Source organism: Thalassophryne amazonica, chromosome 20, assembly GCF_902500255.1.
Source record: "Thalassophryne amazonica chromosome 20, fThaAma1.1, whole genome shotgun sequence".
Classification (NCBI taxonomy): domain Eukaryota; kingdom Metazoa; phylum Chordata; class Actinopteri; order Batrachoidiformes; family Batrachoididae; genus Thalassophryne; species Thalassophryne amazonica.
The window spans coordinates 42,730,104-42,746,023 of NC_047122.1; the positions used below are offsets into that span (position 1 = coordinate 42,730,104).

The window sequence follows — 15,920 nt, forward strand, 5'->3', positions numbered from 1 at the left end:
TGACTGTGCACGGCATAAAACACTCTGAAATGTACTTAACCGTATTTCCTTGATTAAATGCCTAAACTTGAATAGGGCTCTGCCTTATTTAATGCCTGGGTCAAAACTTTGTAAAAATGAATGCCTGCCTCAAATAAGTGCCGGGCACTATGTGTATTGAAAGGATTGCATTTGGTCAAGTCACTCTTTATTCCACGTCCACTGCAGAGTGTTACCTTAAAATTCTAAAGCCTGATTTATGCTTCTACAACTCCATAAGTCTGTGGCCATGCAATGACGTCAACATGCGTGTGACACTTTTAAAGTTCTCAGTTGCATCTTAATGCAATTTTCCCTCAGGAACAGTGGCCTTTTCTGGATCAATCTGTCCCTCAACGAGCTCCACTTCTTTATACAATCCTCCAAATCAACGATATGTTACGTGCAATTTCCCTTCACGGATTGCGGGTCACTTGAGCGTCTTTTTCTGACTCCATGTTGTAAGGTTGGTAATATTTGCAGACTTTTTTTGCCAAACTTATTTGATCCATGATAAAAATGTAATCGGTGTGCGCACTGCAAAAACTATAAGCAGGACAGGACAGGACAAATAAATGCCCGGGCTTTTAATCAAGGAAATATGGTACAGTTAGTGTGGTATACAAAATAAGAGCTGATTTTAGCTAAAAGAAAATCACCTTTTTCTCTTCTTTTCTGAGTCACTTGTCCTGTTCTTGCTTTGGGTCATCTTGGCTGTACCTGATTTGGAGAAACTGTCTTCTCTGCGTCGCTTGCTACATAAAAACAAAAGGACATAATTCAGCAAATTTTTTTTTAACTCAAGCAAAAAGCCATTTTATTTGATCAGGTTTTCACTGGCTAAAAAGTACTGCAAATTTTCAAACCACTGCGTCATTATTTTCTAACAAACCAAATCTAGTATTACTGGTAGCACCTGGAAACTATTTCTCTGCAGAAGCAACATATCTAACTGGTTCCAGTTTAAAATCATACAGAATTAAATGAGCTGTTATGAATTAAATTCACTTCTCAGATGGATGCCATATCTACTCTTATGATATTCACCAGATTATTTCTCAGCTATAAGGTTTAAGATCACTTTCACACCTAATAGTTAATTTATTTCATCCAGACCAGGGACTAAAACATGGCAATGGTTCACTTTCCCCTTTGTTTGGTTTCACAATGCAATATTTGTAGGCGGACCAAACCATGAGAACACGGTGCCTTCACTGATGAGGTTCTATGACGATATTCCAGGACTTGTGTCACAGCCTCAACTTTGAGAGTCTGTTAGGAGGAGATGCTACATCAGACCTATTGCCAGTGGTGGGCACACTTCCAATAATCCGATAACGGATAATTATCGAAGTTAATGTTTTCATTATCGGATTATCTTTTTAGATAACTTTAAAAACCATTATCGGACCAATTATCTTCCGATTAATTTTTGTCCGGTAACTTTTAGACCGATAAACAAAGTAAACAAAGCTGAACAGCGACAAGCATTTTTTTAATTTAAAATCAGTTCAGCACCTGCCTATTAAAAGTTTTGTAACAGATGGACAGTTATACCCTCTGCTAACAGAAGAAAGCTGCTTCTATGAAAAGCGTCTCTATCCTCTGTAGACAAAGGCGAAAAGGCCAAAAAAAAAAAATCATTTCCTTTAACACCATACCAATTTGCTGGCAATATCACCTAAGTCATCCAGAGGCATACATTTTTAACTTATGGTTCAAATTTTAACCAAACTAATTTTGGACAAGTTATTTAAAATTACTGTTATGTCTGAAGTTTTATAAAGTGAAAATATCAGATATATGTTTTAGTTTTAAAGTAATGTGCTAATTTTTAAGGCTTTGTGGGCACATGCTGTTTCCAGCAGTGCATTATGGGTAGGATGATGTAATCTCAGTACAATCACAACAGGACAATTGCATTTCAGACACTCTGTTCAGGCTCCACGGACAACAGCATTAAACTCTAGTGCCTAAAACTCTCGTGAATATATTCTCTGGGTTTATAGACGTTGTTATTGTATTTGCGTTTGTTAAATTCCACGCATTTTAAATGTAGCAGACAGGGATTATCTGGAATTTTGTTTTCAAGGCCTCTACTGTCATCTACTGGCCAGTAGTGTTCATGGCAGTATTCGCCCTAAATACTAAGCATCTGGGCACCAAATCAACTTTTTGGCTTTGCAAATGGCTTTTTTTTTTTTTTTTACAAATGAAGTTTAAAAACAAAACAACAGCAAAAAAAATAAAATAAAATAAACATTACAAGACAGCTCTGCGGTGTTTGCACAGGCACAGTGCGAGCGGTTAGAATCTAACCGCTGCTGAAGAGCTACAAGCATCTAACCCTTAGATGCTTGTAGCTCTTCAGCAGCAGGATACCCTCACGACGGCCGACCACAATAATATCAAACAGGTTTGATTTTCATTGGACCATGCGATCAGGAGGTAGTCCTGAGATGTTAAACGCAGCTTGTTACTCCATGTACACTACACGATGCAGGACGCGCGATTAACCTGAAACTCGGTCCAAAAAATTCATGCATGAAAAATCATCTCGCACAGTGTAAAGCATGTTTTACATCATCATAAAACATGCGCACATTCTCTCCACATGCAAAACATTTTGCGATGACACTTCCAGGGCTCTGTAAAAATGCCTGTTTTTACAAATAAAAAAAATGGAATATTTTACAAAAGCACATTCATCTGTAAACACCAACACACGACAGACGTCACATTAACGTGTTGGTTTACATAATGAATGACTGAACCAATCAGTGTTTAGCAGAGGCACTTTTACCCAGAATCCTTTGTTACAAAACCTCAGAATCAGTGCATTATTCAACATTAAAAGATATATGCTATATTTTAACTTTGTACAAATGACAGAATTGACATTAATGGAGTTATTCTATCGGTATTAATGGTATTTATAAATCAAAACCATAAGTCAGCATGACTTTATTTTTCAAGACCTCTGCCTGACCGGAGCAGACTGATAAGAGAGTTGGCTTTATGGCTGCTCTCAGAGTGCCTCTACTGGGAGCTCTGTAGTGAACAAGTGCTTCCAGCAGGGGCAGAATGTTCAAAGACAAAAGTGTGGTCTCATTGTTTGGATCTGTTGTTACTTTTAATATTACTAGAAACTATTTTGGCATTAAAACTTAAATTTGTTTTATTAGTAGTTGTAAATGTAACAGAGACAATATTGGAATTTATCTGTTATCGGTTATCTGTAACTTCCGATACATTTTTGGGTGGTTTATTGTTTTATATTTATCAAAGATAACTTTTCAGTTATCTGATTATATGTTATCGAAGTTAATTTTTTGGTTATCTGTGCCCACCACTGCCTATTGCTAGCCTGAATCGGTTTAGTCCCTCTAAGGTAGGAGGAGAGAGAGATATTTGACAGTGTACTACAGACTGAAACTCTTCAATCCTTCTCCATGCAGTTCACTAAACACTTTGCATATCAATTGATGTTTTCATGGGTTTGATAATTCACTACTGTGTCTGTACTGCAGTGATTTTCAACCTTTTTTGAGCCGCGGCACCCTTTTTATATTTACAAAATCCTGCGGCACACCACCAACCATTATAATGTATTTCTATTACCTCTGGTTTTGCGCAAAACCCAATTATCGCAATAGAAAATCGATACAGAAAACACCGCATTTCGAAAATCCTCAAGCATTTTGCTCTCTGATCAAGTTGTTTTATTAGACGTGTCGACACTTTTATTCACAATAATCTGCCACTCTAATATTCACGGAGCGCAGAGGCTGCCTTCAGCGAATCCAGTTGTGAGCGACAAGGCCCAAGTCTGACCACGGTGACATCAACGGAGGTCAGGCCGCCTTCCCCGCACACCTCCACAGCCAACGCGGTTTCTCCTTCCCCAGAGGAGCCATGCTCCGTGAGCAGCTGAGATTCATGCTGTAGTCAGCAAAAAAAAAAGTAAATCCAAATGAAAGGTAGCTTTCACTATATTGCCTCGATTTCACCGTCTTGTCTTTTTTCTTTGGTGGCCCACCGTCTCCATCTGCGTCTGAATTTTGTCCAGGATCCCGATTGGAATTTGTATTTTCTCTTTTCAAAAATGTCTCCATCACTGTCACTTGCTCGTATTACACTGCCACTGTCGTGTCACGTAGCACTAACTCAACTGTCTATTATACTATAGTACAGCGCTTTGCTGCCATCTACTGGAATAAAAGAGCATTACATCATCTGCCACACTATTACAGCACATACACCCAATAATGGTGATATTTGATAATTGCCCACGGCACCCCTGACGATCGATCACGGCACCCCGGTTGAGAATCACTGCTGTACTGTACATCAAACTTCAGTCCACACTGCTGTCTTTCATAGCAAATCAAACTAAATAACATACAGAATTCACATCTGATTTGGCCATTTGACTGTTGGTTTGTTTTCTCAGCACATGGTACACTTGGTACTGGACCTCTTCAAGAGGCCCATGGTCCATGTATTCAGTCTGCACCAGAGTTCAACTGAGTGTTCAAACCTCTCTAAACAAACCAAACTATAAGAGGAAATGGACCATGGTCTGATCAAAAAGGTTGAGAAGAAAAGAAGAGCAGCTTAAAACATCTAAATGACATGAAATCTTTACATGTATTCAGCCAGAAGCTCACTGACTTTGTTGTGCTGCTGTCCAGCTCCTGTTCCTTGCTGGAGGTCTGAGTGGATATTTTTCCATCTTGCTTGTAGTCTCCTGCCTCTCCCTGTTGCCCAGCCTTTTGGCTGCCGTTGTATCGCTCTGAGGGACATTTGGCTTGAGGCTGCTTTGAATGCGAAGAGTCCGATATTGGCTCATGGTTATCATTCGACAACTCCCGCCACGGCTTCTACAAAAGGACAAAAAACAGACGTGACAGATTTGGAAAATGGGTTGTGGGTCATCTTGTTTGCAATGAATAATTAAGTCAACAATTTCTTTAATAGTTTTTTTTTTTTTTCAGTGCATCCAGAAAGTTTTCAGAGCTTTTTCCACATTTTGTTATGTTACAAATGGATGTTACAAAATGGATGAAATTATTTTTTTTCCTCAAAATTCTACACACAATCCCCCATAATGACAATGTAAAAAAGATTTGAAATTTTTGTGAGTTTATTTAAAAAAAAAAAAAAAGAAATCACATGTACATAAATATTCACAGCCTTTGCTATCAAGCTCAAAATTGAGTTCAGGTGCATTGTGTTTCCACTGATTATTTTTGAGATGTTTCTACACCTTAACTTGAGTCCACCTGGGGTAAATTTAGTTGATTGGACATGATCTGGAAAGTCACACACCTGTCTATATATAAGGCACCTGACAGACTCTCAGACCATGCGAAACAAAATTTTCTGGTCTGATGAGACAAAGATTGAACTCTTTTTTTTTTTTAATGCCAGGCATCATGTTTAGAGGAAACCAAGCACAATGAAGCATGGTGGTGGCAGTATCATGCTGTAGGGAATGTTTTCAGCAGCAGAAACTGGGAGACTAGTCAAGATTGAGGGAATGATGAATGCAGCAATGTACAGAGACATCCTGGATAAAAACCTACTCCAGAGCACTCTTGACCTCAGACTGGGTGAAGGTTTATCTTTCAGCAGGACAGTGAACCTAAACACACAGCCACAATATCAAAGGAGTGGCATCAGAACAACTCTGTGAATGTCCTTGAGTGTCTCAGCCAGAGCCCAGACCTGAATCCGATTGAACATCTCTGGAGAGATCTGAAAATGGCTGTGCACTGATGCTCTCCATCCAACCTGATGGAGCTTGAGAGGTGTTGCAAAGAGGAATGGACAAAACTGCCCAAAGATAGGTGCATCAAGCTTGTGGCATCATATTCAAGAAGACTTGAGGCTGTAATTGCTGCCAAGGGCACATCAAAGTATTGAGCAAAGGGTGTGAATACTTATTACTTATGTCCATGTGATTTCTTAGTTTTTTGTGTGTGTGTGTGTGTGTGTATATATATATATATATATATATATATATATATATATAGTCTTTATGGGGTATTGTGAGTAGAATTTTGAGGGGGGAAAAAAAAATTTACTCAATTTTGGAATAAGGCTGTAACATAAAATGTGGAAAAAGTGAAGCGCTGTGAATACTTTCCAGGTGCACCGTAAATGCACATTTTATTCACAAATTAATGAAAGCATTTTACTTCCAAAAAGCTCCTAAAATCTGTGTTCAAACATAAATTTGAAATCGAATTTTCAGATATGGAGCCATCCTGGAGCTGACCTCTAATGAGCTACAGGGGTCAAAATTTAAAAAATACTCCAATCATTATTTGTCTGATCATCTATGACGTACGTTACCCCATAACATGATAACTAAGCATGACAGATGGTGCAAACGATTCCTTTTTAAAATGCTATTAACTCAATCAATAATTGGCATGTTTTTTTTTTTTTGTTTTTTTACCAAAATTAGAGCAACTTTAACTTTTGACCCCTGTGTAATTCTTTATTGACCCCTGTAGCTCATTAGAGGTCAGCTCCAGGATGGCTCCATATCCAAAAATAAACATTAGTTAATTTAGAATATGTGTGCCAAATTCCAAGCTTTTTATTCACAAAATAAACAATTTTTAGCTAAGCTGCACCGCTATAACTATAGTTTCTGAGCTTCATTCAAACAAGAGGTAGTGACATGGAAGTGGACGAGAGGGGAAGTGCTGACTGTACGTGAGCAAGTGATTGCCTGCTTTACAGTATTTGTGTGTGTGTGTGCGTGCACACTGGTACCTGTGAAGAGGAGTTGTCTTTGTTGTGCCTGGCTCCTTCAAGCACAGCCATGTAGGAAAAGCGCAGCTGGTCAGGGGTCTGTATGAGGCCCATGCGGTACTTCCTCATGTCCAAAAGGATGCTTTTAATGTCCACTGAGGAAGGATCCTTCCTCTTATCCATCTGGACAGAACAGCATGAAGTGTACTGATTGATTTATCTGTTGTGTTTTTACAGAAAATTATTTTTGAAATACAAAAATGGAACAACAAGGCAAACCATTCTCAAAACCAGCATGAACAAAGCAGCTGGACTTACCAGAACCAGACACGTATCAACTAATGAGAACGTTCCTGATCGTCCAATTCCAGCACTGCAGTGCACCACGGCTGGCCCGTGATCGACCCCCAAAGCACCCGACTCTCGCACTTCAAAGAGGAAGTTCAGGAAGGATGCTGGAGACTCTGGGACACCAAAGTCAGGCCAAGTGGTGTAATGAAAGTGGTAGATGTTTCTTTTCTCCCCTGTCTTTAAGAAGAACAGAGATGCCTCATTGAAAATTACTGTAAGCAATGTAAAATCTGTTAGACCCATGAGGGTTTTTTTTGTTTGTTTTTTTTTTTAGTTTTCCTTTGTCACATTTGCCTACATTTATATTCTGCAACTCCAACACTCTGGTGGTGTAATAAGACTTGATGTCTTCTGACAGTAGTTTGATCAAGAAACGCGTGTCTCTGAAGGCCAGTTCCTTCTCCTCAGCTGTTGGCCAGTACTGTGCACATTGTTCCTGTCAGAGAAAGAAAAGCATGCGGAAAAAAAAAAAAAATCGCATTATTTGCCAGAAACATAAAATATAACAGGTTAAAGAGTTACAATAATGACACATACACAAACATGACAGTTATTGTCATAAATTACAAATGTGAGCAATGCTGCATTCTGAGACCAGAGGAATGATTTCAGAGTTTAATTTTAAAATGTGTGTGTGATTTTAATGCTGTAAAAAGTAAGTTACACATAGAAACGTTCCTGAAGGAACAGTGTGCCGAAAGACAAGCTTGTTCCAACAACTTCAAAACTCTTAACAGAACTGTAGTTAAATGTGTCAAATACCTAATGTCTATAAATAACACCAGAGATATTAGCTTCACCATGAGTTTGCATTTTCAGTTATTGCATAATAGTCACTGTTTATCTTCCAGTTTGGAGAAAAGTGGTTCTCATGACATATCAACTCCGGCTGCCTCACTCAGAGACCAAATGGCACAAAATATCTTGCAATGTTGGAAAGCTGCCAAACCTTGCGGTTGTTTGTTACAGACAATTGCGTTGTGTGCACATGACTCTTCTTTCTTTGCTCTAGTCACTGTTTGTGCACTGTCTTCCAATCTGTGTGTGGGTGTGTAAGCACATACGCAGAACGTGATGTCATAGCAGACAATGTGTTACCGTTGTGCATTGTGTACTTACCGAGCCTTTCTCTATGACTCTGTTGAGCATTATCACTGCTTTGGTCTTCTGCTCCCAGATCATGAGCCAAAAATGGCCGCAGGTGTTCCTGAGAGGGCCCTGTGGATGGCAGCACACACACGCATCAGTTACATACAAGACTACTGCAAGAGCGGGGAAAAGTAATTTATAATTTAACCTTTCACACATTAATAAAATTAGACAAACTGAATACAATTACAGTATAATTAAAGTAGTGACTGTGCAGTGAGTGACTGGCTAGTGAGTTTTTAGTTAAAGGGCTAATGTGGTTGAATAAGTCATATTTTAGGCATGTAGTGCCCTGAGAAATGCGGTGAGTGAACAGACAAGATGGGCCCGGTTAACACAGTAACTCAAAAGCAACAACTACAGCACTTAGAGAGTGCATACCTCCACCAAAAAAGAAAAAAATATCACCTGTTCTTTGATAATAGAGCTGTGCACCCCAAAACAAGATTATATTTTTAGTGCAGTTTGTCTGTTAGAAGGACTTAAAAAAAATAAAATCTACTCAACTGATTTCCTTGAAACTTGGTAGAAGGATGGGGTACGGGCCAAGGAAGAATCCATTAACTTCTGGAGTGAATGTATCAAGGTGGTAGGATCCAGGAATTCCAGGAATTCCCCCCCCACACACACACACTTTTTCTTTAGCTACTTTGAAAAAGGGCTTTTTTTTTCTTTTTTTTTTAATCAGAGTCAAATTTATTGGCAAGTAAGTTCGCACATACAAGGAATGTAATCTGGTGTTACAATAAGAAAAAGAAATGAAAAACACTTCTGTAAGAAGTAAAAAAGTCGAATATGCAAAACTATATACACTGTTAAATAAATATAATGTAGTTGAATGGGACTGTGCAAAAACAGATGATTGGAGTACAGGTGTACATTAATTGAATAAATAAATGATGGATCCACCATCGTAATTGGATTCAATCCAAAAGTTAATGGTTTCCTTCATGCCCATAATACACCCTTCCACCAAGTTTAAACAAAATCATTTCAGTATTTGCATAATCCTACTAAAACACAACCAGCACTTAAAACATAACCTCCTTGACAGTATAATAAATGGTATAATTGCATAACTCAAATTAAAAAGGAGCATAATGAAGACCAACTCATTAAAATTTTTATTTTTTTATCAAATCAATTGAAAAAGCAACTTCATTTTGCCTAAGTAATATCCCATAGATGTGTCTGCCATCTGCTGAATGATTAGTGGATGTTGGGTTGATGGGGAGAAGTGGGGGAATAACATAAATCAAGTGCCAATGATCTCCCCTTGTAGACAGATTGGAATTATTTTCCTTCATGTGCATCTGCACATCTTCGGAAAGTGTGCTACCATTGTGAGAGATTTATCTATTAACCAGTTTAAGAGAAGTTGTGCTTACCAGAATAACAGATACCTAAACCCCCCCCCCCCCCCCCCCAAAAAAAAACATTTGTTTGTTGGGGTATAATAAATGTGTAATAACTGAAAAAAATATCCATTCTTTTTAGGATATTCACAATCTGCAACCATCATCTTAACTTTTGCTTTTTAACAATGATTTTGTTTTTACAGTTGCCTTTGTACTGCTAAAAAACAACTGATTGCCAACATACTTTCTCCAGGTTAGAGTATGAATTGATACAATAGGATTCCCTTTGCAGCCACAGATGCACGTTAAACCGTAATCTGGTTTTACATGATCTGAATAGAATAAATGTGCAACTGTGAAACCAGTAAGAAGCCACCAAACGTGTGCTCTGAGCACTTATGTCATAAAGTCAATGTGTCCTTGTTGGTAGAAATGAAAAGATAAAACTTTGTTCTACATCTATGACCTGAATCTTTATATTGCTGTCCTCTCATATTTTTTATGTGGCACGGAAGCACACACAGTCCTATGGCTGGCAGGGGGAAATGACTCAGAGACCATGTCATCACAGGCTCAATTACTTCCGAAAACTATAATCTGACAATATAATTCAATAGGATCTCTGGGTAATTCCCTCTGCTTCAACAGCAGACGAACAGCTGTGCATACACGTCCTAGTTTTCTTATAATGTTAATAAATGGACATAAACTGATATATTCATCGTTAAAACTGAACAAATACGTATCCCTGGTATGTTACTTCTGAACTTGCCTGAGTCAATATGTAACTTCTCTGGGCTTCTTCCATCACAACCAGACTAGCGTTGATGTAGTCGTTTTCTGTGTTCTCCAGCTTCACCCGACTGTGATCAACTGCAGGGAACATGAGGGAAAAATAATCTAGGGATCATTTTCTTAAATAAAATAGATGTGAAGACGTTTACAAAAAGAATCATATACTGGACGCAGCTTAGAGTTTACTCACATGGACTGACATCTCTGTATCTGTTGCGATTGCGATTCTCTGGATATTTTGCCACTTTGTAGGAGCACTCATGAGACTGAGTCCTGATTTCCTGAAGACAGTTTAAAAATGGTATCATTTACAGTACGTCCAGAAAGTATTCACAGCAATTCACTTTTTCCACAGTTATGTTAGTCTTATTCCAAAATGGATGAAATTCATTTTTTACCTCAAAAATTCTACTTGCAACACCCCATAATGACAACATGAAATCTTTGTTTTTTAATTTTTGCAAATTTATTACAAATTAAAAAAAAAAGAAATCACATGTACACAAGTATTCACACAATTTGCTCAATACTTTGCTGATGCACCTTTGGCAGCAATTACAGCCTCAAGTCTTCTTAAATATGATGCTACAAGCTTGGTGCACCTATCTTTGGGCAGTTTTGTCCATTCCTCTTTGCAGCACCTCTCAATCTCCATCAGGTTCGATGGGGAGCGTCGATGCACAGCCATTTTCAGATCTCTCCTGAAATGTTCAATCGGATTCAGGTCTGAGCTCTCGCTGGGCCACTTAAGGACATTCACAGAGTTGTCCAGAAGCCACTCCTTTGATATTTTGGCTGTGTGCTTAGGGTCATTATCCTGCTTAAAGATGAACCCTTGATCCAGTCTAAGGTCAAGAGCGCTCTGGAGCAGGCTTCCATCCAGGATGTCTCTGTACATTGCTGCATTCATTGTTCCCTCAATCCTGACTAGTCTCCCAGTTCCTGCCACTGAAAAACACTCCCACAGCATGATGCTGCCACCACGCTTCACTTTAGGGATGGTGGCTTGTTTTCTCCAAACATGACGCCTGGCATTCTCGTCCAAGTGTTCAGTCTTTGTCTCATCAGACCAGAGAATTTTGTTTCTCATGGTCTGAGAGTCCTTTAGGTAGCTTTTGGCAAACTCCAGGTGGGCTACCATGTACCTTTAAATAAGGAGTGGCTTCCGTCTGGCCACTCTACCATAAAGGCCTGATTGGTGGATTACTGCAGAGATGGTTGTCCTTCTAGAAGGTTCTCCTCTCTCTCAGAGGAATGCTGGAACTCTGACAGAGTGCCCATCGAGTTCTTAGTAAAGTCCCTGACTAAGGTCCTGCTCTCCGGATCACTCGGTTTAGGCAGGTGGCCAGCACTAGGAACAGTCCTTGTGGATCTGCACTTCTATTTACAGAGGATGGAAGCCACTGTGCTCATTGGGACCTTCAAAACAGCAGAAATGTTTCTGTACCCTTCCCCAGATTTGTGCCTTGTGTGTCTTGGAGGTCTACAGACAATTCCTTTGACTTAATGTTTAGTTTGTGCTCTGACATGCACTGTCAACTGTGGGACCTTATATGTAGACAGGTGTGTGTCTTTCCAAATCATGTCCAATCAACTGAGTTTTCCCCAGGTGGACTCCAATTAAGCTGTAGAAACATCTCAAGGATGATCAGTGAAAACAGGAGACAACTGAATTAAATTTTGAGCTTCATGGCAAAGGCTGTGAATACTTATGTACACCTGATTTTAGTTTTTTTTTATTTTTAATAAATTTGCAAAAATCTCAAAAAAAAAACCCAAACATTTTCACATTGTCATTATGGGGTATTATATGTAGAATTTTGAGGAAAAAATAAATTTCATCCATTTTGGAATAAGGCTCTAACATAACAAAATGTGGAAAAAGTGAATGGCTGAATACTTTCTAGATGCACTATATGTCATTCTGCCTAACTGTCATTTTATTTTGATTTAATGGCCTCCCTGCTGCCAACATCAAAAAAAAAAAAAAAAATTCACAGAAACCAAAACTGTTGCCTTCATAACTTGAGTTTACCAGTCCACTTTCTGTTTTTGTAGAGGAGACAATTTCTCCTGCTTTCACATTTGTTTGGAACAAATACACAGTGTGGACAACACAACTGCTTCAAGGCCACCTCATTGTCCCTGTACTTATTGCTTCACAACAATTACAGCTTTTAAATGTGTTAACTTCAAGCACTGTAGCATGGTCAATTAGTGGGTAGTACTGTTGCCTCACAGCAAGAAGATCCCATGTTTGCGTGGGTTCCCTGCGGGTGCTCCAGCTTCCTCCCACTTCCAAAGACATGCAGGTTAGGTCAACTGGAAACTTTAAGTTGACGGTAGGTGTGAATGTGCTTGTCCGTCTATATGTGGCCCTGTGATAGGCTGATGGCTTGTCCAGGGTGTACCCCACCTCTTGCCCAAGGACCACTGGGATAGGCTCCACCGCCCCCCTGTATCCCTCAATTAGAGTAAGGTCATACAGAAAATAAATGAAACACCTCAAACAGAAGTCACCACTCTAGATCTTTGTCATATCTGAAATTGATGATGAAGCCCGACATTACAGCAGTTATGCACCTGTGATTGCATACTTATCTAACATTTGTTTCTGCATTTTTATTTAATTATGTGTGTGTGTGTTTACACAAGTAACAAAACATATATCTATATCCCCTACAATCACGTCTGTATTGTTTGTTGCCCTACCCAATGTGGCCACTAATGTGCATCATACATGGAGACATCTTAACACAAAGGTGTTGCAACTGAACTTGTTTTGAACTATATTAGTTTAATCTACCCTCAGACAAAAACAAGATGACATTTCTCAATGAAGGTTCTCAGTCATGCAGTTATTGAGTTAAGCGACATCTAAAATTTTATTCCACAACAAGTGGACTTCTTTGTTTTCAAGACATGTTAAGATGATATGCTAAGGGTTGCAGCAAGCTGGTGCTGCCATCTTCACGAAGGGTAATACAAATAGTTCATGAGCATAAGCAACAGTTGATTTTTTTTTTTCAGGTTATTTTTAGACGCTAATGTATGTGGAATGGATTAACACACTTTAACACGGACTGATCAAATACTTTGTATTAAAGTGAGTTGTTAGCGTTAGGTGCAGAGGAAAGTAAGTCACTGGCAAGTCATTCTCAAGTGATCATTCTGCAAGTTCCAAGTCAAGTCTCAAGTTAGCTTGCAAACAATTGGTGGTCATTATGACCTGAGACTTTACTTGGGACTCGCTGATTCATGACTTGAGAGTGACTTGATGGTGACTTGCTCTCACCTCTGGTTAGGTGACCTATCTACAACCTGGCACCATGAGCTTTACAATGGACAGATTCCTTGTGTTGCAGTATGACAGAAAATCTACTCACTACTTTGGTTAGTACATTACACATGAAAGAAAATAAAACACCCCTTGCGCCATGTGTTTTATGTTAGAAAACTGGAGTGTGTAGGCTATTTTGGAATCTGCATGAACAATTGAGTAGTGTGACCAAAGCGGTGTCCTGTCTATGATATTCTCACAAACTGGAGAAGCTCCTTTCCTGATCACGTGGAGCCTTTTTTGCTCTTCTTTCTGACCCACCTCTTACACTCAGGGTCAAGTGAAATGTCCTCTCTGTTAGAGCCAATGTTGGTGCAACTAACGACAAAACAGGGTTTTTTGAGCAAGATTACACTAGAAAAATGCCACAAACCTGCCATCTGAGACAAACTGGTTTATTTTACCCCTCGCGCTGGTTATGACGTACAGTGCATTGTGGGAGGCAAGTTAGACTTCTTCCATGGCAACCTTCAGCAAATTCCCACTTAAATAATCAGCCAAGTGTTGACGGAACGGTAGACTAAACTAATGCGATCCAATTTAAAATACACGAGGCAAAGACGCTTTAAAGAGACAGCCAAAATGTTCAACGCGCGCGTTGAGTTTCTATGTTAGCTTTATGCTAAGCAACGCTAACATACTTACTAGATACAGTTTTTGCCAGCGGCCCTCTGAGTCCATTTCTTCAAAATCCTGATCCATTTTGCCGTGCCAGTCTGTTCCAATCAAGGAAGGTATAATTAAATGTGCGACTCCCTACCTCATTACTTTATTTAATCCAGAGACGCTTTTGGTCAAAGATTATTTACTTCCCTGCGCTAGCGAGCTGAACCGTGTCCGCTACGTGTAGACGTCTGAAGAAGTGCGATGTGCGCATGCGCCAACCGGGGTCACCTGGAGCTGTCAAAACTGACAAAGATTGTGTGTACAAACACGATGTCGCACTAACATACATACATACATACATACACACACGTCTGCTCAATAGACATAAAACAGGAACATCGTTGCTAATAAGAAATCATAAATTAATAAGTAAATTGTCGAAATAACAGATTTCTATTTGCGTGATTTGATTGTGCTGAATTCCAAGATTTAGCTAAAAGATCAACAAAATTTTTGAACTGATTTTGTTTATTTATTCATTTATTTATTTAGACTTTATCCAACTGAAAGGCAATCAGTAGAGTGCAGGATCCTTTCAAGTGGCGCCTGGCCCATAGGGGGCGCTCGGGCGCTGCCCTCCCAGATGTGAAGGGGAAAAAAAATTAGTATCAATGTCAGTTAGTTTTACTTAATAGTATGTGCCTACATGTAATCTGGATTATTTAAACAACATTTCCACCAGCTGACTCTCATTTAACAGTGCATTTCCACCGACAGAACGTATCATTTCTCTTCTTGGGCAATCACTCAAATGAAGGTGCATTGACTCTGCAAATATATTAATGTTTGCACCGAAATTTCGTGAACTCCTTCTTGGTTTATGCCAAGTTTTAAATGGGCTGGAACAACTTCGGGATGAAAGAATTTGCCTTCTACCTGCCATCACCCCCCTAAACACATTTATCGTAATCATCCTGGCTACTAACAAACAAAGAGGAAATGACACTGACATTGAATTTATTGTGAATCGATTTATTTTGTATGGTAAATTTCATGGTAAAATAAATAGGTATGAAAAATGTCCCCAAGTGTTAAAGTCTTCTGAGTTTTGTGGATATATTCAAAATTTATCCTTCACCAACTGTAAAAAAAAAAAAAAAAAAAAAGTGCAAGCGCTTTGAAGGTATGTTTGGACTTTTTTTAAAAAGAGGATTAATTTTTGTTGTTGTTGTTGTTTATTCATTTTCCTTTTCTTGATTTGACTCTTGTGTATTTTATTATTTTTTATAATTTATATTTCCTGCTAACTCCCCCTCCCCATTGTTGTTATTGTAAACTCTGTAAGTTTCCTGTGAGACTATTTTCTATTTGTTGTCCAATGATATCTGTAAACTTCCTTTACAGACATTGCAATACCGCTTACTGTGAGTGCCGTCTAGTGGCCACAATGAAATGCTGCCACACTCACGTTGCTTTATTTTGAAATGTATTGCTGGAAGTGATAATGTGATATTGTGTTTGTTGTAATGTTGACT

The 15,920-nt window shown here is 38.9% G+C and overlaps 2 protein-coding genes across 2 annotated transcripts in view; one reads left to right on the plus strand and one right to left on the minus strand.

The window, feature by feature from the left end:
• psmg2 (proteasome (prosome, macropain) assembly chaperone 2) overlaps nt 1-7,039 on the plus strand; it is a 25,820-nt gene extending 18,781 nt beyond the window's left edge. Inside the window, exon 8 of the mRNA XM_034160300.1 lies at nt 7,024-7,039. The gene's annotated coding sequence lies outside the window, so the exon portion shown is untranslated. The remainder of the gene's footprint in view (nt 1-7,023) is intronic.
• ptpn2b (protein tyrosine phosphatase non-receptor type 2b) overlaps nt 1-14,653 on the minus strand; it is a 22,503-nt gene extending 7,850 nt beyond the window's left edge. Inside the window, exons 1-9 of the mRNA XM_034160290.1 lie at nt 14,425-14,653; nt 10,630-10,720; nt 10,417-10,517; nt 8,257-8,355; nt 7,436-7,573; nt 7,105-7,314; nt 6,808-6,969; nt 4,693-4,901; nt 678-773 (exon numbers count right to left, since the gene is read on the minus strand). Of these exons, the coding sequence (XP_034016181.1) occupies nt 678-773; nt 4,693-4,901; nt 6,808-6,969; nt 7,105-7,314; nt 7,436-7,573; nt 8,257-8,355; nt 10,417-10,517; nt 10,630-10,720; nt 14,425-14,481 (1,163 nt within the window). The 5' untranslated portion in view covers nt 14,482-14,653. The remainder of the gene's footprint in view (nt 1-677; nt 774-4,692; nt 4,902-6,807; nt 6,970-7,104; nt 7,315-7,435; nt 7,574-8,256; nt 8,356-10,416; nt 10,518-10,629; nt 10,721-14,424) is intronic.
• Between the last annotated feature and the right edge of the window lie 1,267 nt (nt 14,654-15,920).